This window comes from Dendrobates tinctorius, unplaced genomic scaffold (assembly GCF_039654945.1).
Source record: "Dendrobates tinctorius isolate UK_male_01 unplaced genomic scaffold, ASM3965494v1 ptg000093l, whole genome shotgun sequence".
NCBI lineage: Eukaryota > Metazoa > Chordata > Amphibia > Anura > Dendrobatidae > Dendrobates > Dendrobates tinctorius.
In genome coordinates this window covers 23,453,511-23,481,057 of record NW_027361761.1, presented here as the reverse complement: position 1 = coordinate 23,481,057, position 27,547 = coordinate 23,453,511, and the positions used below count along the sequence as shown (strand labels likewise).

At 45.1% G+C, this 27,547-nt stretch overlaps 1 protein-coding gene across 5 annotated transcripts in view; it reads left to right on the top strand.

The window, feature by feature from the left end:
* The window catches only part of LOC141098613 (adhesion G protein-coupled receptor F5-like), a 231,066-nt gene extending 204,337 nt beyond the window's left edge, over positions 1–26,729 (top strand). For 3 of the 5 annotated variants that reach the window (XM_073586579.1, XM_073586580.1, XM_073586578.1), the window contains exons 16-21: positions 3,453–3,629; positions 5,815–7,173; positions 7,627–7,668; positions 8,798–8,857; positions 9,547–9,613; positions 15,277–26,729. In XM_073586579.1, the coding sequence (XP_073442680.1) occupies positions 3,453–3,629; positions 5,815–7,173; positions 7,627–7,668; positions 8,798–8,857; positions 9,547–9,613; positions 15,277–15,350 (1,779 nt within the window). In that variant the 3' untranslated portion in view covers positions 15,351–26,729. Of the gene's footprint in view, positions 1–3,452; positions 3,630–5,814; positions 7,174–7,626; positions 7,669–8,797; positions 8,858–9,546; positions 9,614–9,868; positions 9,902–15,276 lie in introns of all 5 variants that reach the window. The other 2 variants (XM_073586582.1, XM_073586581.1) reach the window with 2 other exon arrangements.
* The last annotated feature ends 818 nt before the right edge of the window (positions 26,730–27,547 follow it).

The following is a 27,547-nucleotide window of genomic DNA, read 5'->3' as shown; positions in this document are numbered from 1 at the left end:
CTGACACAGACACTCTGCACCTGACACAAGCCCTCTGCAACTGGCACAGGCTCTCTGCAAATGACACAGGCTGTCAGTAATTGAGACAGATCCTCAATAGACACAGACTCTCTGCATATGATACAAGCCTTCTGCAACTGACACAGGCCCTCAATAACTGACACTGCAACTGAAACTGAAAGGAAAGAAACCAATCCCTAAACAGAACTCTGTCTGCCACTTGCGTCCTTTGCCCAGCCTCTGTCGGTCTCTGTCTGCCACTTACATTCTTTGCCCAGCCTCTGTTGGTCTCTGTCTGCCACTTACATCATTTGCCCAGCCTCTGTCGGTCTCTGTCTGCCACTTACGTTCTTTGCCCAGTCTCTGTCGGTCTCTGTCTGCCACTTACATCATTTGCCCAGCCTCTGTCGGTCTCTGTCTGCCACTTACATTCTTTGCCCAGCCTCTGTTGGTCTCTGTCTGCCACTTACATCATTTGCCCAGCCTCTGTCGGTCTCTGTCTGCCACTTACGTTCTTTGCCCAGTCTCTGTCGGTCTCTGTCTGTCACTTACATCATTTGCCCAGCCTCTGTCGGTCTCTGTCTGCCACTTACATCATTTGCCCAGCCTCTGTCGGTCTCTGTCTGCCACTTACGTTCTTTGCCCAGCCTCTGTCGGTCTCTGTCTGCCACTTACATCATTTGCCCAGCCTCTGTCGGTCTCTGTCTGCCACTTACGTTCTTTGCCCAGCCTCTGTCGGTCTCTGTCTGCCACTTACATCATTTGCCCAGCCTCTGTCGGTCTCTGTCTGCCACTTACGTTCTTTGCCCAGCCTCTGTCGGTCTCTGTCTGCCACTTACATCATTTGCCCAGCCTCTGTCGGTCTCTGTCTGCCACTTACGTCCTTTGCCCAGCCTCTGTCGGTCTCTGTGTGTCACTTACGTCCTTTGCCCAGCCTCTGTCGGTCTCTGTGTGTCACTTACGTCCTTTGCCCAGCCTCTGTCGGTCTCTGTCTGTCACTTACATCATTTGCCCAGCCTCTGTCGGTCTCTGTGTGTCACTTATGTTCTTTGCCCAGCCTCTGTCGGTCTCTGTCTGCCACTTACATCATTTGCCCAGCCTCTGTCGGTCTCTGTGTGTCACTTATGTTCTTTGCCCAGTCTCTGTCGGTCTCTGTCTGTCACTTACATCATTTGCCCAGCCTCTGTCGGTCTCTGTGTGTCACTTATGTTCTTTGCCCAGCCTCTGTCGGTCTCTGTCTGCCACTTACATCATTTGCCCAGCCTCTGTCGGTCTCTGTCTGCCACTTACGTTCTTTGCCCAGTCTCTGTCGGTCTCTGTCTGTCACTTACATCATTTGCCCAGCCTCTGTCGGTCTCTGTCTGCCACTTACATCATTTGCCCAGCCTCTGTCGGTCTCTGTCTGCCACTTACGTTCTTTGCCCAGCCTCTGTCGGTCTCTGTCTGCCACTTACATCATTTGCCCAGCCTCTGTCGGTCTCTGTCTGCCACTTACGTTCTTTGCCCAGCCTCTGTCGGTCTCTGTCTGCCACTTACGTTCTTTGCCCAGCCTCTGTCGGTCTCTGTCTGCCACTTACATCATTTGCCCAGCCTCTGTCGGTCTCTGTCTGCCACTTACGTCCTTTGCCCAGCCTCTGTCGGTCTCTGTGTGTCACTTACGTCCTTTGCCCAGCCTCTGTCGGTCTCTGTGTGTCACTTACGTCCTTTGCCCAGCCTCTGTCGGTCTCTGTCTGTCACTTACATCATTTGCCCAGCCTCTGTCGGTCTCTGTGTGTCACTTATGTTCTTTGCCCAGCCTCTGTCGGTCTCTGTCTGCCACTTACATCATTTGCCCAGCCTCTGTCGGTCTCTGTGTGTCACTTATGTTCTTTGCCCAGTCTCTGTCGGTCTCTGTCTGTCACTTACATCATTTGCCCAGCCTCTGTCGGTCTCTGTGTGTCACTTATGTTCTTTGCCCAGCCTCTGTCGGTCTCTGTCTGTCACTTACATCATTTGCCCAGCCTCTGTCGGTCTCTGTGTGTCACTTATGTTCTTTGCCCAGCCTCTGTCGGTCTCTGTCTGTCACTTACATCATTTGCCCAGCCTCTGTCGGTCTCTGTGTGTCACTTATGTTCTTTGCCCAGTCTCTGTCGGTCTCTGTCTGTCACTTACATCATTTGCCCAGCCTCTGTCGGTCTCTGTCTGTCACTTACATCATTTGCCCAGCCTCTGTCGGTCTCTGTCTGTCACTTACATCATTTGCCCAGCCTCTGTCGGTCTCTCTAGCAACAAACTTTTAACTCCTTAATGCCGCAGCATTAGCAAGACTCACAGGCACACACACAAAATGCCTACCTACAGTATTTAATGTAATGTAATTATTTTCCTTACATGCTCTATTTAAAAATTCCCTACCTTTCTCTCTCTAATCTATCTAATTTTTTTTTACCAACTTCCTGTTTAATGACATTTTGTTTGAGTATCCCAGCATGCACTGGGGATTTTCAAACAAGACGTCATCAGTGTACAGAGGCTACAGTCACTGCCACAGCATCTGACCCACCCTGAATCAAAGTGCCATCAGTGATATCACTGTGGGGCCATGGCTGGTCTCTACTATTCCTGCTTGCCGGGTTCTCCCTTACAATGCACACTGACAGTGCACTCTCTTGCTCGTCACTTTTCATCAGAGCTGGCGAGGGAGCGCACTGTCACTATGCATTAAAAAGAACATTGCACAGTGACAAGATCCTACTGAGCAGTTGTTGGAATTGACAACCAAGACAACCAACACATGCTCAGTACAGCAGGTACTGGCCCAGCCCCTGAAACGGACGTCACTGATTACGCTTCATTTCAAGGTGGGGACAGAGGCTGCGACAGTGATGTCTCTTTTGAGTATCCGAACATGCACTGAGGATTTTCAAATGAAATCTCATCAAACAGGGAGTTGACAAAAAAATTAATAAATACAGCAGTTACAGTAGAGAGGGAATAGTAGGGAACTTTGTATTAAAGTATAGTAGAAAACCAATTAAATTATTACTTTGTATAGATACACATTTGGGATTAAATCAGTGCTAGTTTCAGACCACCCCTTTAAATCATAGACAAATGCTCTGAACATAAGTCTGTTTGAGTGCTAATAACACACAAATCTCATAGACGAGCGGACCTGTGTATGTTCGGGTTTGAGCGAACGTTATTCTAAAGTTTGGTTCAGATACCAGAACTCTGCCCAAACTTGAACCCTATACCCAAACCCTATACAAGTCAATGAGGACTGGAACTTGGGTGCTGAAAAATCATTATAGTAAGGGCTAGGGGGCTGCAACATTTTCTCTCTCTCGCACTAAAACAGACTTTACCAAGAAGTCCTTGTTCGGAGTTCATCACCGTGTCTGGTACGATCCCCGAACTTTACAGTTCAGGTTCGCTCATCTCACAGTCATCAATCTATGTTGTCTCTTTAGACCTTGACAAGTCCCACATCTAGAGACTCGGTTCCCCTCGTCCTTGGGAATCTAAGTTCTGCCGTAATTGCAGAGAAGGAAGCAATAACAACATCGGCCAATGATATAACACTCGTGGTCAACTTATTACAAAGAGTGGAAACTGCCATGGACAAGGTGGAGACATCTGTGATGACGGTAAGACTTTACCACACGGTTCCTTTTCGATAGATTGTGCTGATTTATTATGTCTGTATTATTCGGTACTTCTGAGCTGTACTCGAATGAAGCAGTGCACCAATTCCCTGCACAGCTGGTGGGCCAGGAGAACTTCTGCACAGTGCCATGATCTTTTAAAAGTCTCTGTCACAGGAGCGTATAACGCGTGCTCTCCGATGTTTAATTCAAATAGCACCCGGCCCATTGTTATACTATGGGGCAGTGCGGATCTGCTATTTTTTTCTCATGCTGATTCAGCAGGGAAAAAAAAAACGCAGCACGCTGCGAGTGGCTTCAGAATTCAGATCACGCGCACCTACTCAAGTCTATGGGTGCGTGTGAAAATTCAGACTACACTTGAATATCAAACTAAAACCAAAGATATTCAGAGTGCTGACTATTTTTATTATTATAGTACACATCCAAATAAAAGATACTAAAAACAATACATTGTCACAAGAATTTTATTTGTATCTCACAATTTTTTATATAAAAATATAATTAAAAACCAATGCACAAATGGTGTGCAGGGGGCACGAAGAGACACAATATGGCCAACAAGAAAACACACATAGCATTCAGTAAATGTTAGAAAGTCAGTGATATGATCCAAATCAATATATATAATGAAAATAAAGTACATATATATTCACCCAAATATGCAGAAAACATACAGTGTTTGAGCCGAGTGTCATTAGCATATTCAGCCCAAATCTCTCACATGAGAGACCCTGGCCTAATCGTAAAATCGGTGGAAGCTCCAAGAAGTTAGACCCTCACCAAACATAAACTATTGGCATATCCAAATCTGTGCTCAGAATACCCCTTTAGTCAAAAATTAGAGCTCTCATAGGACGCAGGAATAGAGACAAGCGGATTTGCTGAGATTCGAATTTGGCAAATCACAAGGATTTTATAGGGAAATTTGATTCACGGTGAATTTGTTCTCTGCTAATTGCATGTTCCTTATTATGTTTTGGGGTCTCACTAAACCCCAGAGCATAATAAAATTAGGGTGAATAAAAAAAAGGATGCTCACCTCACTGCTTACTTGTCCCGCTACCCTCGCAGCCGTTCCTCGGCACCTGTTTTTCTTCTTAACGCCGTCACAAACATTCTGTTCAGATTCTTCACTCCGGGTCCTGGCTTCCAATTTGACAAGGCCTCTGACTGATATCATTGTTCACCATGTTGTCACTTTGGTGATGCGCATAGTAGCGCTGTGACATCACGATGTTTGCTGCGTTGGTGTGGCGCACATTGAAGGCCAAAGCCATGTTCAACTGGAAGCCAGGGCATAGAGAGACAATTCAGACGAAAGTACACGCCACAAAAGAAGGAGAAAAGAAGAGGCGCCAAGGAGTGGACAGTGGGTGGCAGGTGCAGTGGCACAGATGAGTGGTATTATTTTTTTGAGGTAAAGGAAGGCCTCAATTGGCCACCATTTTGCTAAATTTTATGCAGAGCAAAATTTTTCTCTAATATATTTCCTGCAGTGTTTCAGAGAAAAACATCATTTAAAAACCTCCAAGGACTAAGCAGTGCTGGAGACTAGTCAGACGGGTGGGTCTGCTCCCAGCTCCTTTCCTGGGATCGACAGTTCTCGGCCTACATGCGCTTATAGGCAGAGACCTGTCAATCCAGAGCAGCGGGCAGGGAGCAGCCGGCGGGTACCCGCCTGTCCAGCTAGTCTCCTGTGCAGCTCGGTCCCCGGAGGATTTTAAAGTAAGTTTTTCTCTAAAACAGATTGTTTCAGAGTCAGAGATATGTGACCATCAATATTTAATCTGTCTGACCTATGGCAGCAATGCTTTGGTGAGCACCATCATGTCTTCATTGGATACATTAGCTTAGTGCCACATTTACATTGGTGACTAGCATTGTGTTTAAGTCCAATCTAAGTTGGCAACCTCATGGCAAATGCGTTCGCAGTTCGTGTGGTTGATTCCTACCAATTAATGACTTATACTAAGGATGTCGCTCTTCATTTCCCCTAATAAGGATAGACCCTCAACGTTTATGCTCCTGGTGACAGTCCTTTTGGAACGGTATCCTTCTGAGTTTCCCAAAATTGGGACCTCTTGCTCCAAATACCTAGTTTGATCACACATTGTGTATGACTCTCGATTTGTCATTAACTTTATTATTTCTTTTTAACTTTCAGAATTTTCTCCAGACGGTCAACATCGTCGTGGAGAACACAACCACTTGGAATCAGGTTCCCCACAGGGTCCAACAGAGTTCAAATCTTCTTCAATCTGTGGAGCAATTTGCAGAGAAGCTATCAATCTCCGGACCGGTCAATATTAATAACAGCAATGTTCAACTATTCGGCAACATTATAAATAACTTGAACGATTATACGGCAAATTTCAACTTTAGCCATACGAACAACTTAACGGGAAATATTTTAATTAATAAAACGGCCCTACGAGATTTCTCAGAAAATTCCACCGTTGTTAGCGTTGCCTATTCTACATTGAAGGACATTTTAGGCTCAACTGGCAATAACTCTTCCACACTAGGGGTCATCAATGGTCTGGTCATGACAACGACGGTGACGGGCAACTACACCAACTTCCAGATTGGGATGGACTTCAAAAAGAGCAACGACAAGTTGAATAAAACTTTGTGCGTGTTTTGGAATTTTAACATCCAGGACTGGGACAGTACAGGCTGCCAGGCTAAGAACAATAGTGACAGCACGATGGTCACATGTGTCTGTGATCACTTGACTTCATTCTCCATCCTTATGTCCTACGACTACAATATTAGTCCAGAAGAAGAATTAATATTGACATATATTTCCTATATCGGGTTGGGCATCTCCATCTTAAGTCTGGTCATCTGCATCATAATTGAGGCTACAGTCTGGAAGTCTGTGACTAAGAACAAGACCTCCTACTTGCGTCACGTCTGCATCATGAACATTGCTGTGTCGCTGCTGATGGCAGACATCTGGTTTATCATTGGTAGTGCTGTGTCTGACTATGGAAACGTAGATGCTTGTGTGGCAGCAACTTTTTTCACGCATCTCTTCTACCTGTGTACCTTTTTTTGGATGTTAACCATGGGGCTCATCCTCTTCTATCGTCTCATGTGTGTGTTCCATGACTTAAGCAAGACGATCATGATGGGGATCGCATTCTTCTTGGGTTACGGATGTCCTATCATTATTTCAGTGATAACGGTGGCGGTCACCCAACCCAGCAAAACGTACACCTACGGTAAAGCATGCTGGCTCAACATGAAAGAGAGCAAGGCATTTCTTGCTTTTATTATACCAGCGCTAACCATTTTACTGGTAAATTTCATCACCTTGTTTGTGGTGATCATAAAAGTCCTCCGGCCTTCTGTAGGCGACAAGCCGAAAAAAGAAGAGAAGAGCTCCTTAAATCATATCGCAAAATGTATATTGATCCTGACTCCACTTCTCGGACTCACTTGGGGCTTTGGAATAGGAGTAATGATCAACGGCAGCGTGGTAATACGTGGGATCTTTTCGGCACTGAATGCGCTCCAGGTAAGGAGAAAGTGGTCTCTCACATTTCTCCAAAAAGAGTTGCCCCATAGACAACTTTATCACCGTTTCACTATATAGAGGTATGATGGCTAGGGGTCCCACTGCTGGGACCCTTATTGTTCCTGGAAACAGTTTTCCTAAAGTCCCATATGTGAATGAATTAATGAACATGTGCAAACACCAAAAGACAGTGATGACCGGAGAGGTGGTCGCATATGCTCACTACTTCCCCATTCACACAGAGGATTTTGACCCCCCTGTTCTCGGGAGCAATTAGGGTTCTAGCAGTGGTCTTGTAATATTGGGGTTCCAGTGTTTGGACCCCCAGAGATCTTACATTTATCAGCTATCGTGTGGACGACACATTATGTAGCCACTAATTAACAATAGTTTAATGACATCGTGGACGGAATGTTACAAATCTCTGTAATCTGCTTTTGTTTTGTCTTTTAGGGATTATTTATTTTGCTATTTGGATGTTTGATGGACAAAAAGGTAAAATGAAAAACATATCTACAGTGATTTTTATACATATCCTTGCCGATCACATCGACATCTTTACGATATGTATTACCAATTTCTAAATGTCAGTATGGCATTTAATAGCGTGAGCCCTGCAAAAACAGTTGTCCGTTTGGTAAAACTCCAGTGGGCCAGGCTTAGATCCTAATGGTACATCATGGGATTACCACGTTTGGAGGTGTCTTTGGAGCCAATACATCTTCACTAGGGTCTACTCCTATCACTGCATTATATATTTTCCTCCTAGTCATTTATCCTTATTGTCCCAAGTTAACGTAGTCTAAAATTGGTTTCCGAATTGTTGCAGAACCAATTTTAATGACCAGTCTGGAAATTTTAGCCCAAAGCTAGGACTTCATCAATGACTACTACTACTACCAGTTGCCGTTGAGATTCCACCTTTTTGATTTTATTGTTTATCAGCAGCAGTCAAGGCCGATCCATAGAAGACGATATATAGGTCCTTGTTGACTTGAATATTAACCATTCATAGGTCAACTTGCTGTTGGCACCAACAGAAATTATTTCTCCCCCTTTGATAGTGATATGGCATGACCCATACCTCAAAAACCCGTGTGTCCATAAATTCCCTTCATGGTTGTCAGTCATGAGGCTTATACTCATATACTGCAAACCATGTCCTATGAGGAATGGTTAAAGGATCTGGGAGTGTTTAGTTTGCAAAAAAGAAGGCTAAGAGGAGACTTAATAGCTGTCTACAAATATCTGACAGGATGTCACCTTGTAGAAGGATCACATTTATTTTCATTTACACATGGAAACACGAGAAGCAATGGAATGAGACTGTAAGGGAGAAGATACAGATTAGACATTAGAAAAAACTTTTTGACAGTTAGAGTGATCAATGAGTGGAACATGCTGCCAAAGAGGTGGTGAGTTCTCCTTCAATGGAAGTCTTCACACTGACAGACATCTGTCTGAGATGGTTTAGTGAGTCCTGCATTGAGCAGGGTTTGGACCCTAGAGGTTCCTTCCAACTCTGACATTCTGTGATTTCTAATGTTATATCCTGGAATAGTCATCGAACCACTAGTACAATATTCTAACACCAAATCTCTCTCTCTCATATCGAAAAATCCAGGTGCGAGACGCCTTACTCAGCAGATTTTCGGTCTCCAGATGGTCTTCACAGCAGACAAAGGTATGAAAACTTTCCACATGACAAAAAAAAATTGGCAATTAAATTTTCATAGCAATGAACGTTAGTAAGTCATCACCTCCAACCACTGTTATAGGTAATTGGACTTACAGGTTGTCCCATCTGGCTTCCTTTGGCCATAACAGTTAACGGCATATGGATGACAACTGAGAAGAAATAGTCCCGTTCCGGGATGAGAATGGGACGGATTTTTTTTTATATGCTAGTGTGAGCGTACACTAAAAAAATCTATTCTAAAGTTTCCCCTATACTTTGCAATGTTAAACACTTACAGCACACGCACGGCACATGGATGACACATGTATGTTACCCATGTGCTGTTCGTGTTTTTCATGGACCCATAGACTTGTATACATCCTTGTCATCCGTGCTTCTGGTAAAAATACGGACACGTCTCCATGTAGATGCCTTGACACACGGACATGTGTGCAGCACCCTAGATTGGTGTCCGTGAAAAAAATGGATGCCATGCGTACCGGAAACACAGACATGTGAAGGGGGCCTAACATAAAGTACAATGTGTCACAAAAAAATAAAACCTCTAAATCACTGGGATATGTTGAAACTTTCCAGAGTTATTGCCACATAGAGTGACACTGGACAGATTTTTAAAAAATGTAGCTTGGTCACTAAAGGGGTTAATGATTTCTGAATGTTTGCTGTATTTTCAGACATCCAATCTCAGTTCTTCAGATCCTGTGTTTTCAAAAGGGGTTATCAATTTGTTTGCCAAAAGAGGTGAGTAATAAATAGCCCCCCCAAAAAAGCGCCAAAATAGCCCCCTACCTTTTTTTGTTTATACATCTCCTGTGCAAACCTGTGTGTCTCCATGGCAACAGACTACAAACAAGCCCTGTGTAGTCTGGTCTTGTAGTCATGCTTCAGTATTGCTTTTCATTAAATTAACCCTGGAGACACATTGGACTTATATAAATTTTCAACTATGCAAGACTATTTAATAAATTGCTTCATTTTTTTTTTGTTTGTTTTTAGATGCAAAAAGACAATAAAAACATGGTAACGAAGGTGGGCATGGGTTTTAAATTTAAAGATGGCAGATATTGGCATCTTTATATTTATGTTGGTAATATAATTATATATCACTATAAATATAATTATATTTACCTCCTATATGTAATATAAATGATCAATAGGGAAATAGACAGATGTAGTAAAGGTTATAATGACTCACAATTCACCATCTAGGTAATTTCACTTAAAGGGAACCTATCAGCTCCTTCTCACCACCTTTCAATCTGATCACATCTATGTGTAGGTGAAAAGAACGCAAGTGAACCCATCCATAGACGTTATATGAAAATGAAGCTGGAAGTGCTCTGGGTGGGGCAGAGCTCTTCCGCTGCCTCAATTCTCAACTCCCCCCTCAGCCTAACTCCGCCTTCCTCTAGGTGACTGACAGTTAGCGCTGCTGCAGTATTTCAGTCACCTGGCGAAGATAGGCTGAGAAAAGAGGCAGGAACTGAGAGAGCGGAAGTTCTCTGTCCCGCCCAGAGCACTTGCAGTGACATCTAATCAGCTTTGGGGAGTGAGCGATAGAAGATCTGATCTAACCGATTCCCCATAAAAGGAATTTTTTAACATTACACAAGACAATGGCAAGATAGATGTTGAATTTTTTTGCCCCATGAAATCCCAATTATCTGAGTCAGGATAACCTTTGTGAGATCTGTAGCTCGCTAAATGGAGTAGATAAAGAGATTGATTGATTGATTTGTAGTTGAATTATATTGTATATTAGATATGAAAATTATGGATAAACTGATATTAGACATGAGACAGAAGGTAAGTAGATATAGTGTATCTGATCTAATTGATTAGAGTTAATTTATAATTTATGATAGAGTAAATAATGTAGAATTAGATGCAGTAAATAGAAAATTGACAACTTATAAATTATGAGATTGATTAACTGGTAGATGAGATTGATTAAATGCTAGTATGTACGTACAGTATGTCTATATATATAAAAATGAGTGTGTGTGTGTGTGTATCGACGATGATGTCATAAAGGTTGCCATGGCGAAGATGATGGCATAATGGTTGCCATGGCAAAGATGTATCCTGATTTTAAAATGTATGATGTCATTAACTGCCCACTGCCCCTCATTGATCACTATTCCTTTAAATATTTGTTCCCTGTCTAATGTCTGTACACTGCCACGTGAGGAAGACAGCTTCTGTCTGTCGAAACGCGTTGTGGATATTTATTAACGGACTGTAATTTTTTACTTCTAACACCCTTACAGTGTGTGTGCTCCTTTAGACCGGGTTCATTTCTAGCATGGCAAAGATGATGTCATAATGGGCTTATGGGCACAGAACTATGGGATGGCGGATATGTATGATGGGTTTATGGGCTCGGGACTATGGGATGGAGGATGTGTGATGGGTATATGGGCACGGGCCTATGGGATGGAGGATATGTATGATGGGTATATGGGCACGGGCCTATGGGATGGAGGATATGTATGATGGGTATTTGGGCACGGGACTATGGGATGGTGGATATGTATGATGGGTACATGGGCTCGGGACTATGGGATGGTGGATATGTATGATGGGTACATGGGCATGGGACTATGGGATGGAGGATATCTATGATGGGTATATGGGCACTGGACTATGGTATGGAGAATTTGTATGATGGGTCTATGGGCACAAGACTATGGGATGGAGGATGTGTGATGGGTATATGGGCACGGAACTATGGGATGGAGGATATCTATGACGGATATATGGGCATGGGAATATGGGATGGAGAATTTGTGTGATGGGTCTATGGGCACAGCATTATGGGATGGAGGATGTGTGATGGGTATATAGGCCCTGGACTATGGGATGGAGAATATGTATGATGGGTATATGGGAACGGGACTATGGGATGGCGGATATGTATGATGGGTATATGGGCTCGGGACTATGGGATGGAGGCTATGTATGATGGGTATATGGGCTTGGGACTATGAGATGGAGGATATCTATGATGGGTATATGGGAACGGGACTATGGGAAGGAGAATTTGTATGTTGGGTCTATGGGCACAGGTCTATGGGATGGAGGATGTGTGATGGATTTATGGGCACTGGACTGTGGGATGGAAGATATGTATGATGGGTATATGGGAACGGGGCTATGGGATGGCGTATATGTATGAAGGGTATGTGGGCATGGAACTATGGGATGGAGGCAATGTATGATGTGGATATTGGCACGGGACTATGGGATGGAGGATTTGTATGATGGGTATATGGGAACGGGACTATGGGATGGGGGATATGTATGATGGGTATATGGGCACGGGACTATGGGATGGAGGATTTGTGATGGGTATATGGGCACTGGACTATGGGATGGAGGATATGTATGATGGGTATATGGGCACGGGCCTATGGGATGGAGGATATGTATGATGGGTATATGGGCACGGGCCTATGGGATGGAGGATATGTATGATGGGTATTTGGGCACGGGACTATGGGATGGTGGATATGTATGATGGGTACATGGGCTCGGGACTATGGGATGGTGGATATGTATGATGGGTACATGGGCATGGGACTATGGGATGGAGGATATCTATGATGGGTATATGGGCACTGGACTATGGTATGGAGAATTTGTATGATGGGTCTATGGGCACAAGACTATGGGATGGAGGATGTGTGATGGGTATATGGGCACGGAACTATGGGATGGAGGATATCTATGACGGATATATGGGCATGGGAATATGGGATGGAGGATTTGTGTGATGGGTATATGGGCACTGGACTATGGTATGGAGAATTTGTATGATGGGTATATGGGCACGGAACTATGGGATGGAGGATATATGATGGGTATATGGGCACGGGACTATGGGATGGAGGATATCTATGACGGATATATGGGCATGGGAATATGGGATGGAGGATTTGTGTGATGGGTCTATGGGCACAGCATTATGGGATGGAGGATGTGTGATGGGTATATAGGCCCTGGACTATGGGATGGAGAATATGTATGATGGGTATATGGGAACGGGACTATGGGATGGCGGATATGTATGATGGGTATATGGGCTCGGGACTATGGGATGGAGGCTATGTATGATGGGTATATGGGCTTGGGACTATGAGATGGAGGATATCTATGATGGGTATATGGGAACGGGACTATGGGAAGGAGAATTTGTATGTTGGGTCTATGGGCACAGGTCTATGGGATGGAGGATGTGTGATGGATTTATCGGCACTGGACTGTGGGATGGAAGATATGTATGATGGGTATATGGGAACGGGGCTATGGGATGGCGTATATGTATGATGGGTATGTGGGCATGGAACTATGGGATGGAGGCAATGTATGATGTGGATATTGGCACGGGACTATGGGATGGAGGATTTGTATGATGGGTATATGGGAACGGGACTATGGGATGGGGGATATGTATGATGGGTATATGGGCACGGGACTATGGGATGGAGGATTTGTGATGGGTATATGGGCACTGGACTATGGGATGGAGGATATGTATGATGGGTATATGGGCACTGGACTATGGGATAGAGGATATGTATGATGGGTATATGGGCACTGGACTATGGGATAGAGGATATGTATGATGGGTATATGGGCACAGGACTATGGGATTGAGGATTTGTGATGGGTATATGGGCACTGGACTATGGGATGGAGGATATGTATGATGGGTATATGGGCACTGGACTATGGGATAGAGGATATGTATGATGGGTATATGGGCACTGGACTATGGGATAGAGGATATGTATGATGGGTATATGGGCACAGGACTATGGGATTGAGGATTTGTGATGGGTATATGGGTATTGGACTATGGGATGGAGGATATGTATGATGGGTATATGGGCACTGGACTATGGGACGGAGGATAATCATTATTATTTGTTATAGCTAACCACAGTTAGTTACTATGCCCGGGCAACGCCGGGCTCTTCAGGAAAAAGAAAAAGCAAAGCAGCACCAATCTACCAATGCCAGTACAAGCCTCCCGATCCACTGGCCATCAGAGACCAGAAGAGTTGCAAATATGGAAGCAGCTAATCATTTAATAAAATCATCACTAAATATTCCTTCTGTTCTTAAGGGATGGCTCTTAACACTGGGCCATGCACAAGTGATGCTAAGTGTTAGGCTGTGTTCACACACAGCGTTTTTTTCGCGTTTTTCCCGCGGATTTACCAAAAAATCAGCTCAAAAAACGCTTAAGTGAAGCTTCCCATTCATTTTAATGCATTTTGCACTTTTTGTGCATATTGATGCGTTTTTTTACACGAAAAAAACGCTTTGCAGTAAAAAACGCAGCATGCTCATTAATTTTGCGGAAAATTCTGCATTTCTAGCTATTTTCTATGTGTCTGGGGACGCGCGGCAAAAACGCACAAAAAACGCACATTTTCTGGGAAGGAGTCCGGTTTTTATACAGAAATTTTCTGCATACGTGTGCACATAGCCTTAGGGCGCAGTCAGACGGCTGTATAAAACGGACGACGATCGCATCGCAGTTCATGGACTGGTCGGCGGCTCTCATCACCCAAGTGTGACAGCATGTATTACTATGCAGCTGTCACGCTCGGGTGAGGAGAAACACCAGCCAGTCCGACCATTGCAATGCAATCATCATTCTTGTTATACGGCCGTTTGACTGCACCCTTAGAGCCGAAACATGGCATACCTTGGCTTTGGGTATGGATTCATATTTTTCTACGTTTTTATTGAAGGAAGTGCTGCCTTCGCTTTTGCTAATTAAAGTTAATTGATGATTGATATTTATTAAATTGATTAACTAATTAGATACATGGATAGATCTGAGATTCTGAGATAGATAATAGATAGATAATTATAGATAGATGATCGATAATAGATAGATAATATATACATGAGAGAGATGGTAGAGGGATAGATGGTAGGGGGATGGATGGTAGGGGGATGGATGGTAGAGGGATGGATGGTAGGGGGATGGATGGTGGAGGGATGGATGGTAGAGGGATAGATGGTAGGGGGATGGATGGTGGAGGGATGCATGGTGGAGGGATGGATGGTAGAGGGATGGATGGTAGATGGATAGATGGTAGATGGATGAATGGTAGAGGGATGGATGGTGGAGGGATGCATGGTGGAGGGATGGATGGTAGAGGGATGGATGGTAGATGGATAGATGGTAGATGGATGAATGGTAGAGGGATGGATGGTAGGGGGATGGATGGTAGGGGGATGGATGGTGGAGGGATGGATGGTGGAGGGATGGATGGTGGAGGGATGGATGGTAGAGGGATGGATGGTAGAGGGATGGATGGTAGAGGGATGGATGGTAGAGGGATGGATTTAGACACATCTGATAAATCTCCCTTTTCTCTCAGGTGTTTACAACATTTCCTCGGCCCAGGCCAGCTCCTCCAGTGAGATGTCAAACTCCTATTCCCTCCTCACCTGATTGCAGAGCTGCTCCATTATCATCCGGTCTGTTCAGTCTACTGTATGCACTTTACACCGTCTCGGCGATGCTGTCACTCTCAGTGTGTTGTAGCCGGACTCACTGTGGCACATTTACCATGTTGATAAACTCGTGCAGCCGCCTCACCACGGCATCTGCTTCTGCTACAAGTTTTCCTGTTTATTCCAGCGTAGAGGAAAACATGACTTAAGCTTGGAACGTTTTGTCACATATCATTGATAATCCAGACTGACGATTCACATGGACGCAGTGACTTCATGCGGAATTCATGCTATACTGTATCTGATCTTATTATATTACTCTATAGGCTGCAACCAGTCTGTAAGGACACAGCGTCGTCACTGAGAACACAACCTTCTTCCTTTACTGGGACAAGGTAGCGTCAGTGAGCAGGCTGCCTATCAATTTCTATCAGGACTCGGTGACATCAATGGACATGCAGGCCAAAAAATTCACATGAGCATGGTGACATTACTGAGGAGGCGCCTTATGCACAAGATGTGGCGACATAAATGGAAATGCAATCCCCACAGTTCAAGAGAGTATTATGACATCACTGAGAAAATAGCCTATTAATGCAAAGAAATGGTGACATCAATGAGAATTCAACCCCCATAATTTAAATGAGCCTTGTGACATCACTGAAAAGGCATAACAATGCGCCGACTATGGTGACATCAATGGGTCTGTAACCCAAGGTATACAGCATAACATCAGGTTGCCTATTAATGCGAAAAGACACAATGACATAATGGTGACATCACTGAGAGGGCATCCTATCAATGTACAGGACATGGTGACATCACTGAGAGGGCATCCTATCAATGCACAGGGCATGGTGACATCACTGAGAGGGCTTCCTATCAATGCACAGGACATGGTGACATCACTGAGAGGGCATCCTATCAATGTACAGGACATGGTGACATCACTGAGAGGGCATCCTATCAATGTACAGGACATGGTGACATCACTGAGAGGGCATCCTATCGGTGCACAGAGCATGGTGACATCACTGAGAGGGCTTCCTATCAATGCACAGGACATGGTGACATCACTGAGAGGGCATCCTATCAATGCACAGGGCAACGTGACATCACTGAGAGGGCATCCTATCAATGTACAGGACATGGTGACATCACTGAGAGGGCTTCCTATCAATGTAGAGGGCACAGTGACATCACTGAGAGGGCTTCCTATCAATGCACAGGACATGGTGACATCACTGAGAGGGCTTCCTATCAATGCACAGGACGAGGTGACATCACTGAGAGGGCATCCTATCAATTTACAGGGCATGGTGACATCACTGAGAGGGCATCCTATCAATGCACAGGACATGGTGACATCACTGAGAGGGCTTCCTATCAATGCACAGGGCAACGTGACATCACTGAGAGGGCTTCCTATCAATGCACAGGACGAGGTGACATCACTGAGAGGGCATCCTATCAATTTACAGGGCATGGTGACATCACTGAGAGCGCATCCTATCAATGCACAGGACGAGGTGACATCACTGAGAGGGCATCCTATCAATGTACAGGGCACAGTGACATCACTAGGAGGGCTTCCTACCAATGTACAGGGCAAAGTGACATCACTGAGAGGGCATCCTATCAATGTACAGGGCACAGTGACATCACTGGGAGGGCTTCCTATCAATGTACAGGGCAAAGTGACATCACTGGGAGGGCTTCCTATCAATGTACAGGGCATGGAGACATCACTGAGAGGGCTTCCTATCAATGTACAGGGCATAGAGACATCACTGAGAGGGCTTCCTATCAATGTACAGGGTATGGAGACATCACTGAGAGGGCATCCTATCAATGTACAGGGCAAAGTGACATCACTGAGAGGGCATCCTATCAATGTACAGGGGATGGAGACATCACTGAGAGGGCTTCCTATTAATGTACAGGGGATGGAGACATCACTGAGAGGGCGTCCTACCAATGTACAGGGCATGGAGACATCACTAAGAGGGCATCCTATCAATGTACAGGGCATGGAGACATCACTGAGAGGGCTTCCTATTAATGTACAGGGCATGGAGACATCACTGAGAGGGCTTCCTATCAATGTATAGGGCATGGAGACATCACTGAGAGGGCTTCCTATCAATGTATAGGGCATGGAGACATCACTGAGAGGGCTTCCTACCAATGTACAGGGCATGGAGACATCACTGAGAGGGCATTCTATCAATGTACAGGGCACAGTGACATCACTGAGAGGGCTTCCTATCAATGTACAGGGGATGGAGACATCACTGAGAGGGCTTCCTACCAATGTACAGGGCATGGAGACATCACTGAGAGGGCATTCTATCAATGTACAGGGCACAGTGACATCACTGAGAGGGCTTCCTATTAATGTACAGGGGATGGAGACATCACTGAGAGGGCGTCCTACCAATGTACAGGGCATGGAGACATCACTGAGAGGTCTTCCTATCAATGTACAGGGCATGGAGACATCACTGAGAGGGCTTCCTATCAATGTACAGGGTATGGAGACATCACTGAGAGGGCTTCCTATCAATGTACAGGGTATGGAGACATCACTGAGAGGGCTTCCTATTAATGTACAGGGCATGGAGACATCACTGAGAGGGCTTCCTATCAATGTATAGGGCATGGAGACATCACTGAGAGGGCTTCCTATTAATGTACAGGGCATGGAGACATCACTGAGAGGGCTTCCTATCAATGTACAGGGCATTGAGACATCACTGAGAGGGCATTCTATCAATGTACAGGGCACAGTGACATCACTGAGAGGGCTTCCTATCAATGTACAGGGCATGGAGACATCACTGAGAGGGCTTCCTATTAATGTACAGGGCATGGAGACATCACTGAGAGGGCTTCCTACCAATGTACAGGGCATGGAGACATCACTGAGAGGGCATTCTATCAATGTACAGGGCACAGTGACATCACTGAGAGGGCTTCCTATCAATGTACAGGGCATGGAGACATCACTGAGAGGGCTTCCTATTAATGTACAGGGCATGGAGACATCACTGAGAGGGCTTCCTATCGATGTATAGGGCATGGAGACATCACTGAGAGGGCTTCCTACCAATGTACAGGGCATGGAGACATCACTGAGAGGGCATTCTATCAATGTACAGGGAACAGTGACATCACTGAGAGGGCTTCCTATCAATGTACAGGGCATGGAGACATCACTGAGAGGGCTTCCTACCAATGTACAGGGCATGGAGACATCACTAAGAGGGCTTCCTATCAATGTACAGGGCACAGTGACATCACTGAGAGGGCTTCCTATTAATGTACAGGGCATGGAGACATCACTGAGAGGGCTTCCTATCAATGTATAGGGCATGGAGACATCACTGAGAGGGCTTCCTATCAATGTACAGGGGATGGAGACATCACTGAGAGGGCTTCCTATCAATGTACAGGGTATGGAGGCATCACTGAGAGGGCTTCCTATCAATGTATAGGGCATGGAGACATCACTGAGAGGGCTTCCTATCAATGTACAGGGCACAGTGACATCACTGAGAGGTCTTCCTATCAATGTACAGGGCATGGAGACATCACTGAGAGGGCTTCCTATCAATGTATAGGGCATGGAGACATCACTGAGAGGGCTTCCTATCAATGTACAGGGGATGGAGACATCACTGAGAGGGCTTCCTATCAATGTACAGGGTATGGAGACATCACTGAGAGGGCTTCCTATCAATGTATAGGGCATGGAGACATCACTGAGAGGGCTTCCTATTAATGTACAGGGCATGGAGACATCACTGAGAGGGCTTCCTATCAATGTATAGGGCATGGAGACATCACTGAGAGGGCTTCCTACCAATGTACAGGGCACAGTGACATCACTGAGAGGGCTTCCGATCAATGTACAGGGGATGGAGACATCACTGAGAGGGCTTCCTATCAATGTACAGGGCATGGAGACATCACTGAGAGGGCTTCCTATCAATGTACAGGGGATGGAGACATCACTGAGAGGGCTTCCTATCAATGTACAGGGTATGGAGACATCACTGAGAGGGCTTCCTATCAATGTACAGGGCACAGTGACATCACTGAGAGGGCTTCCGATCAATGTACAGGGCATGGAGACATCACTGAGAGGGCTTCCTATTAATGTACAGGGCATGGAGACATCACTGAGAGGGCTTCCTATCAATGTATAGGGCATGGAGACATCACTGAGAGGGCTTCCTACCAATGTACAGGGCACAGTGACATCACTGAGAGGGCTTCCGATCAATGTACAGGGGATGGAGACATCACTGAGAGGGCTTCCTATCAATGTATAGGGCATGGAGACATCACTGAGAGGGCTTCCTACCAATGTACAGGGCACAGTGACATCACTGAGAGGGCTTCCTATCAATGTACAGGGCATGGAGACATCACTGAGAGGGCTTCCTATTAATGTACAGGGCATGGAGACATCACTGAGAGGGCTTCCTACCAATGTACAGGGCACAGTGACATCACTGAGAGGGCTTCCTATCAATGTATAGGGCATGGAGACATCACTGAGAGGGCTTCCTACCAATGTACAGGGCACAGTGACATCACTGAGAGGGCTTCCGATCAATGTACAGGGGATGGAGACATCACTGAGAGGGCTTCCTATCAATGTACAGGGGATGGAGACATCACTGAGAGGGCTTCCTATCAATGTACAGGGGATGGAGACATCACTGAGAGGGCTTCCTATCAATGTACAGGGTATGGAGACATCACTGAGAGGGCTTCCTATCAATGTACAGGGCACAGTGACATCACTGAGAGGGCGTCCTATCAATGTACAGGGGATGGAGACATCACTGAGAGGGCTTCCTATCAATGTACAGGGTATGGAGACATCACTGAGAGGGCTTCCGATCAATGTACAGGGCACAGTGACATCACTGAGAGGGCTTCCTATCAATGTACAGGGCATGGAGACATCACTGAGAGGGCTTCCTATTAATGTACAGGGCATGGAGACATCACTGAGAGGGCTTCCTATCAATGTATAGGGCATGGAGACATCACTGAGAGGGCTTCCTACCAATGTACAGGGCATGGAGACATCACTGAGAGGGCTTCCTATCAATGTACAGGGCATGGAGACATCACTGAGAGGGCTTCCTATTAATGTACAGGGCATGGAGACATCACTGAGAGGGCTTCCTATCAATGTACAGGGGATGGAGACATCACTGAGAGGGCATCCTATCAATGTACAGGGTATGGAGACATCACTGAGAGGGCTTCCTATCAATGTACAGGGCACAGTGACATCACTGAGAGGGCTTCCGATCAATGTACAGGGCACAGTGACATCACTGAGAGGGCTTCCTATCAATGTACAGGGTATGGAGACATCACTGAGAGGGCTTCCTATCAATGTACAGGGCATGGAGACATCACTGAGAGGGCTTCCTATTAATGTACAGGGCATGGAGACATCACTGAGAGGGCTTCCTATCAATGTATAGGGCATGGAGACATCACTGAGAGGGCTTCCTAGTAATGTACAGGGCATGGAGACATCACTGAGAGGGCATCCTATCAATGTACAGGGCATGGAGACATCACTGAGAGGGCATCCTATCAATGTACAGGGCATGGAGACATCACTGAGAGGGCATTCTATCAATGTACAGGGCACAGTGACATCACTGAGAGGGCTTCCTATCAATGTACAGGGTATGGAGACATCACTGAGAGGGCTCCTATCAATGTAAAGGGCACAGTGACATCACTGAGAGGGCTTCCTATTAATGTACAAGGCATGGAGACATCACTGAGAGGGCTTCCTACCAATGTACAGGGCATGGAGACATCACTGAGAGGGCTTCCTACCAATGTACAGGGCATGGTGACATCACTGAGAGGGCTTCCTACCAATGTACAGGGCATGGAGACATCACTGACAGGGCTTCCTACCAATGTACAGGGCATGGAGACATCACTGAGAGGGCATCCTATCAATGTACAGGGTATGGAGACATCACTGAGAGGGCTTCCTATCAATGTACAGGGCACAGTGACATCACTGAGAGGGCTTCCGATCAATGTACAGGGCACAGTGACATCACTGAGAGGGCTTCCTATCAATGTACAGGGTATGGAGACATCACTGAGAGGGCTTCCTATCAATGTACAGGGCATGGAGACATCACTGAGAGGGCTTCCTATTAATGTACAGGGCATGGAGACATCACTGAGAGGGCTTCCTATCAATGTATAGGGCATGGAGACATCACTGAGAGGGCTTCCTAGTAATGTACAGGGCATGGAGACATCACTGAGAGGGCATCCTATCAATGTACAGGGCATGGAGACATCACTGAGAGGGCATCCTATCAATGTACAGGGCATGGAGACATCACTGAGAGGGCATTCTATCAATGTACAGGGCACAGTGACATCACTGAGAGGGCTTCCTATCAATGTACAGGGTATGGAGACATCACTGAGAGGGCTCCTATCAATGTAAAGGGCACAGTGACATCACTGAGAGGGCTTCCTATTAATGTACAAGGCATGGAGACATCACTGAGAGGGCTTCCTACCAATGTACAGGGCATGGAGACATCACTGAGAGGGCTTCCTACCAATGTACAGGGCATGGTGACATCACTGAGAGGGCTTCCTACCAATGTACAGGGGATGGAGACATCACTGAGAGGGCTTCCTATCAATGTACAGGGCATGGAGACATCACTGAGAGGGCTTCCTATCAATGTACAGGGCATGGTGACATCACTGAGAGGGCTTCCTACCAATGTACAGGGGATGGAGACATCACTGAGAGGGCATCCTACCAATGTACAGGGGATGGAGACATCACTGAGAGGGCTTCCTATCAATGTACAAGGCATGGAGACATCACTGAGAGGGCTTCCTACCAATGTACAGGGCATGGAGACATCACTGAGAGGGCTTCCTACCAATGTACAGGGCATGGAGACATCACTGAGAGGGCTTCCTACCAATGTACAGGGCATGGAGACATCACTGAGAGGGCTTCCTACCAATGTACAGGGCATGGTGACATCACTGAGAGGGCTTCCTACCAATGTACAGGGCATGGAGACATCACTGAGAGGGCTTCCGACCAATGTACAGGGCATGGAGACATCACTGAGAGGGCTTCCTATCAATGTACAGGGCATGGAGACATCACTGAGAGGGCTTCCTATCAATGCACAGGGCATGGAGACATCACTGAGAGGGTTTTCTATCAATGTACAGGGCATGGAGACATCACTGAGAGGGCGTCCTATCAATGTACAGGGCATGGTGACATCACTGAGAGGGCTTCCTACCAATGTACAGGGCATGGAGACATCACTGAGAGGGCGTCCTATCAATGCACAGGGCATGGAGACATCACTGAGAGGGCGTCCTATCAATGTACAGGGCATGGAGACATCACTGAGGGCATCCTATCAATGTACAGGGCACAGTGACATCACTGAGAGGGCTTCCTATCAATGCACAGGGCATGGAGACATCACTGAGAGGGCTTCCTATTAATGCACAGGGCATGGAGACATCACTGAGAGGGCGTCCTATCAATGTACAGGGCATGGAGACATCACTGAGAGGGCTTCCTATCAATGCACAGGGCATGGAGACATCACTGAGAGGGCGTCCTATCAATGTACAGGGCATGGAGACATCACTGAGGGCATCCTATCAATGTACAGGGCACAGTGACATCACTGAGAGGGCTTCCTATCAATGCACAGGGCATGGAGACATCACTGAGAGGGCTTCCTATCAATGTACAGGGCATGGTGACATCACTGAGAGGGCGTCCTATCAATGTACAGGGCATGGAGACATCACTGAGAGGGCATCCTATTAATGTACAGGGCATGGAGACATCACTGAGAGGGCTACCTATCAATGCACAGGGCATGGAGACATCACTGAGAGGGTTTTCTATCAATGTACAGGGCATGGAGACATCACTGAGAGGGCGTCCTATCAATGTACAGGGCATGGAGACATCACTGAGAGGGCTTCCTATTAATGTACAGGGCATGGAGACATCACTGAGAGGGCATCCTATCAATGTACAGGGCACAGTGACATCACTGAGAGGTCTTCCTATCAATGTACAGGGCATGGAGACATCACTGAGAGGGCTTCCTATCAATGCACAGGGCATGAAGACATCAGTGAGAGGGTTTTCTATCAATGTACAGGGCATGGAGACATCACTGAGAGGGCTTCCTATTAATGTACAGGGCATGGAGACATCACTGAGAGGGCTTCCTATCAATGTACAGGGCGTGGAGACATCACTGAGAGGGCTTCCTATCAATGTACAGGGCATGGAGACATCACTGAGAGGGCTTCCTACCAATGTACAGGGCATGGTGACATCACTGAGAGGGCTTCCTACCAATGTACAGGGGATGGAGACATCACTGAGAGGGCTCCTATCAATGTACAGGGCATAGTGACATCACTGAGAGGTCTTCCTATCAATGTACAGGGCATGGAGACATCACTGAGAGGTCTTCCTATCAATGTACAGGGCATGGAGACATCACTGAGAGGTCTTCCTATCAATGTACAGGGCATGGAGACATCACTGAGAGGGCTTCCTATCAATGCACAGGCCACGTGACAATAACTGGAAAGAAGCAGAATTCTAGACTGGACTTATGACATCACTGGTAATGTAGCTTGTCAGTTACGAGGGAACTAATGACATCACTGGGAGTTTAACAAATGAATTATACCAGGATTTTGTCACATTTCTGAAAACATAACCAAATGATATTGATCATTGAGGTCACTAGGAAAGTAGCAAGTAAATACTCATGGATTTCTTATTTTAGGTTCCTTTTATATTTCCACCAAGTCACAAATCCCTGCTATAAATAATGAGCCAACTAGCAATTTTTGTGGGATTGTGGAAATTATTTTTCACCCCATCCACATCTATACCTCATAGTCCAACACAATCTAGGCCTATAGGACAACCAGACCTTGACTATAATTAGTGGGTTAACTTCAGGCATGTCCGCCCCAATGCAAAATCTCCAACAGGGCCTCTAACTATCTCCAGGCTTTGATGAACTTGGCCTTCTCGTATGATCCACAGAAAATTTTTGGGACTCCCTAAACTACAGAGTTGGTTGCTCTGCCGACACTAGAGTTTCACCCCTGACTTAAGATCCTACTGTTTCAGAAGGATTTTCTCAACCCCCTACAGGACCCTCCTACAGTCTTCACCTTTGAACTTGCCATTCTCTCCTCACCCACATTGGTTCCCAATATTATGTAGGTCCACCTACAATACGACTTGACACTATCAGTCACAGACCACAGAAGATTAGATGTTAGCTCACCATCCTCTCCTGAAATCCATCTTTAGGTTGTACTAAACAAGGCAATTAATTTGTCTTTATGTCCATGGTGAATATTAGTTCCAACAGGGGACCTTGATCCTGGAGCTCCTCATAGGCCTTTCCATGACGTCTCACTACCCATGGTCTACTAGTCAAATCCAGATACTTTCCAGTTAATCTCTGCCTCACAACAGAAAGAAAAGGTGCCACCATCTGTGGGAAAGGTCTCAGCTACCAAGCGCAGACCAACGTTTTGTCACTTTCTCAAACCAGTTGCACCCTTGTCTACCTAATTACCCTGCTCAATGACAACAAAACCTTCACAATTTCTGGGCTCCATCTCGACCTCTCCCATTAGGGCATTATTAAGCTTCATGCCCTCAGCGACCATGAGGTTCTTCCGCGGTCATGCTGGGACTTTCTTTAAACCTTCTGGAAACTTCTTATACTTTTGCCAAATTACAGCAGCACTCACACAAGTGACATAATGTTCTTCCTTCTCTGGACTCTGAAAAACAGAACATGTGCATCGAGCAACAAAACATATGCATGTATGTACACAGTACAAATAAATAAAACCTCTCAGCCATCTGTAGTCCTTAAAGAAGACCTGTCACTTGCCATAATAATGTAATTGCCACTGTTCTCCTAGATCCAGTGTTGTTTTTCTTTTGTTCCTGTGCCTCTCCATTCCGTTGATATGTCTTACTCTTCCCGGTATAGAAACAGGGAATGGTCCTCAAGAAGATACCCACAGAGAAGTTTTATGACCATGCCCATTTGGCTAATGGAACTAAATTTACAGACAGGGAAGACGAGGCCATATCTAAGGAACAGCGAGGCATAGGAACGAAAGAAAACATTGCTGGATTCAGAACAGTGGCATTTACACCAAGGGAAAAAAATTTACATATTTATTACCAGTGACAAGTCCTCTTTAAAGGAGCAAGCAATATAACCAAAAAGTATGCCCAGAGCAGTCCATATCCCGCAAACGCACCTCTTACATACTGTATAAATGAACTTATTTTAAGGGCACCTGTGCTGGGACGTTTGCACTCCTGATACAAGTAATCTAGTAGCTTTTCCATATCTGTCATGATTCCCTTGTAAAGCAGATCTCTATATAGATTTCTTCACTGTATAATATGACGTTATTCTCGCTGTATTATAAATATTGTATGACACACACTGTTTTTTTTATTACCACTTTAACTTATTTATTTCATGTGTGTTTAATGCAAAGAATGTCAGTTCAATATCAATTGTAATATAAGACTGTAGTCTGCATCCTGTATCTCTGAAGCTGCTGTTAACTACAACTTCCAGCATGGCCAGGGGTAATAGCAGGATTTTTGTAGGAGGCTTCCAAGTGCATTGGTGCCTAACAAAGAGATGGTAAAATGATTTTGCATTCATTACATTATGCATTTTACCTAGGGTGGCTTAGAGGTAATCCTATTGGCCTAGAGTGAGTTAGTGGCTAATACCTGCAAAATCTGGTAGTCTAAGAAAATGAAGGGGTTAATATTGAAATATATCATGCATGGCAGTTTAGGGTGGTAATAGGTTAAAATCGAATATCCATGCAGGTCTAGAAGGGCTAATATGATATAATTATAGTTTTTATATACTTAGGTCAAAATTCATTTGCCCTAGAGTTACATGATGAAATTCTGTCTGCCTGCAACTGCCACTAGATGGAGCTCACTGCAAAGAAATGTATAAAACTTTCAATAATTGAGCTACACCTAGTAGCCTCAATTGGAGTTTTTTTTTTTATTTATTTCAATATTTTCTCTTGAATTGCTCAGAGGGAAAGTTTCCAGATAACTCTAAGGGCATGCTGGGAGATGTAGTTTATAACAGCCAGAGATCCATAGGTTGTCTACTACTGATGTAATATATTGTTTAATCTTAAATTCCACTATCTGTTTTCCTACAAAATGTTTATTAAAATAAAGAATTTAATACAAAAAAAATAACAGATGTTTATTGTTTTCCATGTCCAGGTTTACATTTTATATGTATGTGTTGGATTTAAGTGTTATTAGAAAAATTTACACTGAACAACCTTATACATTCACTTCTATTGGAGGACAAACAAGGAAAAACTGTGCAGCTTAAATGTTACAAGAATGTCATCATACAAGTGCAACCGCCGATGTTCAAGGGTTTAGGATTAGAAAATATAAGGGCTTTCCTTCTCTGTGGCTGTATGTGGTATTGACGGCTCTGTCTCATTCATTTGAATACAATGCATGCATTACCAGACACAACCATGGACAGGAGGGGCGACATTTCTGGGAATCAAAAAGCATTTTTTTATTCCAATCTCATTCACCTGCTTAGAGAATGATGAATATAATAAGGACAACACTGGTCTTGATTGATCAGTCCCAATGTGTAAAGGAAAACGTGTGAAACAAACCAGAATGTGTGCGAAACCTTGGATTCCTCCTAGTTCCCCCTTTTGCTCTGATTACAGCTTTATACTGTTTATGCTGGGCACTTGGTGCTTTTCCTTCACTCAGCCTCCATCTCATTCCGAACCACCTTTATTACGATGAGGTTGGATGATTGTGAGGATTGCGTCATCTGAAGGGACGCTGTGTCTCTCTCTTTCTTGGTCAGGTAGATATGACAGATAAATGCTGCACTGTTGATTTAGAATCATCCAGCAACTATAGGGGTTAAAATTGTTATAGCAGACAGGGAGGGGTTAACTCAACCCCAGGGGATATTGGGAAAGTTGTTATTGTGTCCTGGACATCCAAGAGTAAGGTGGGTGCTAGAGAGTCTC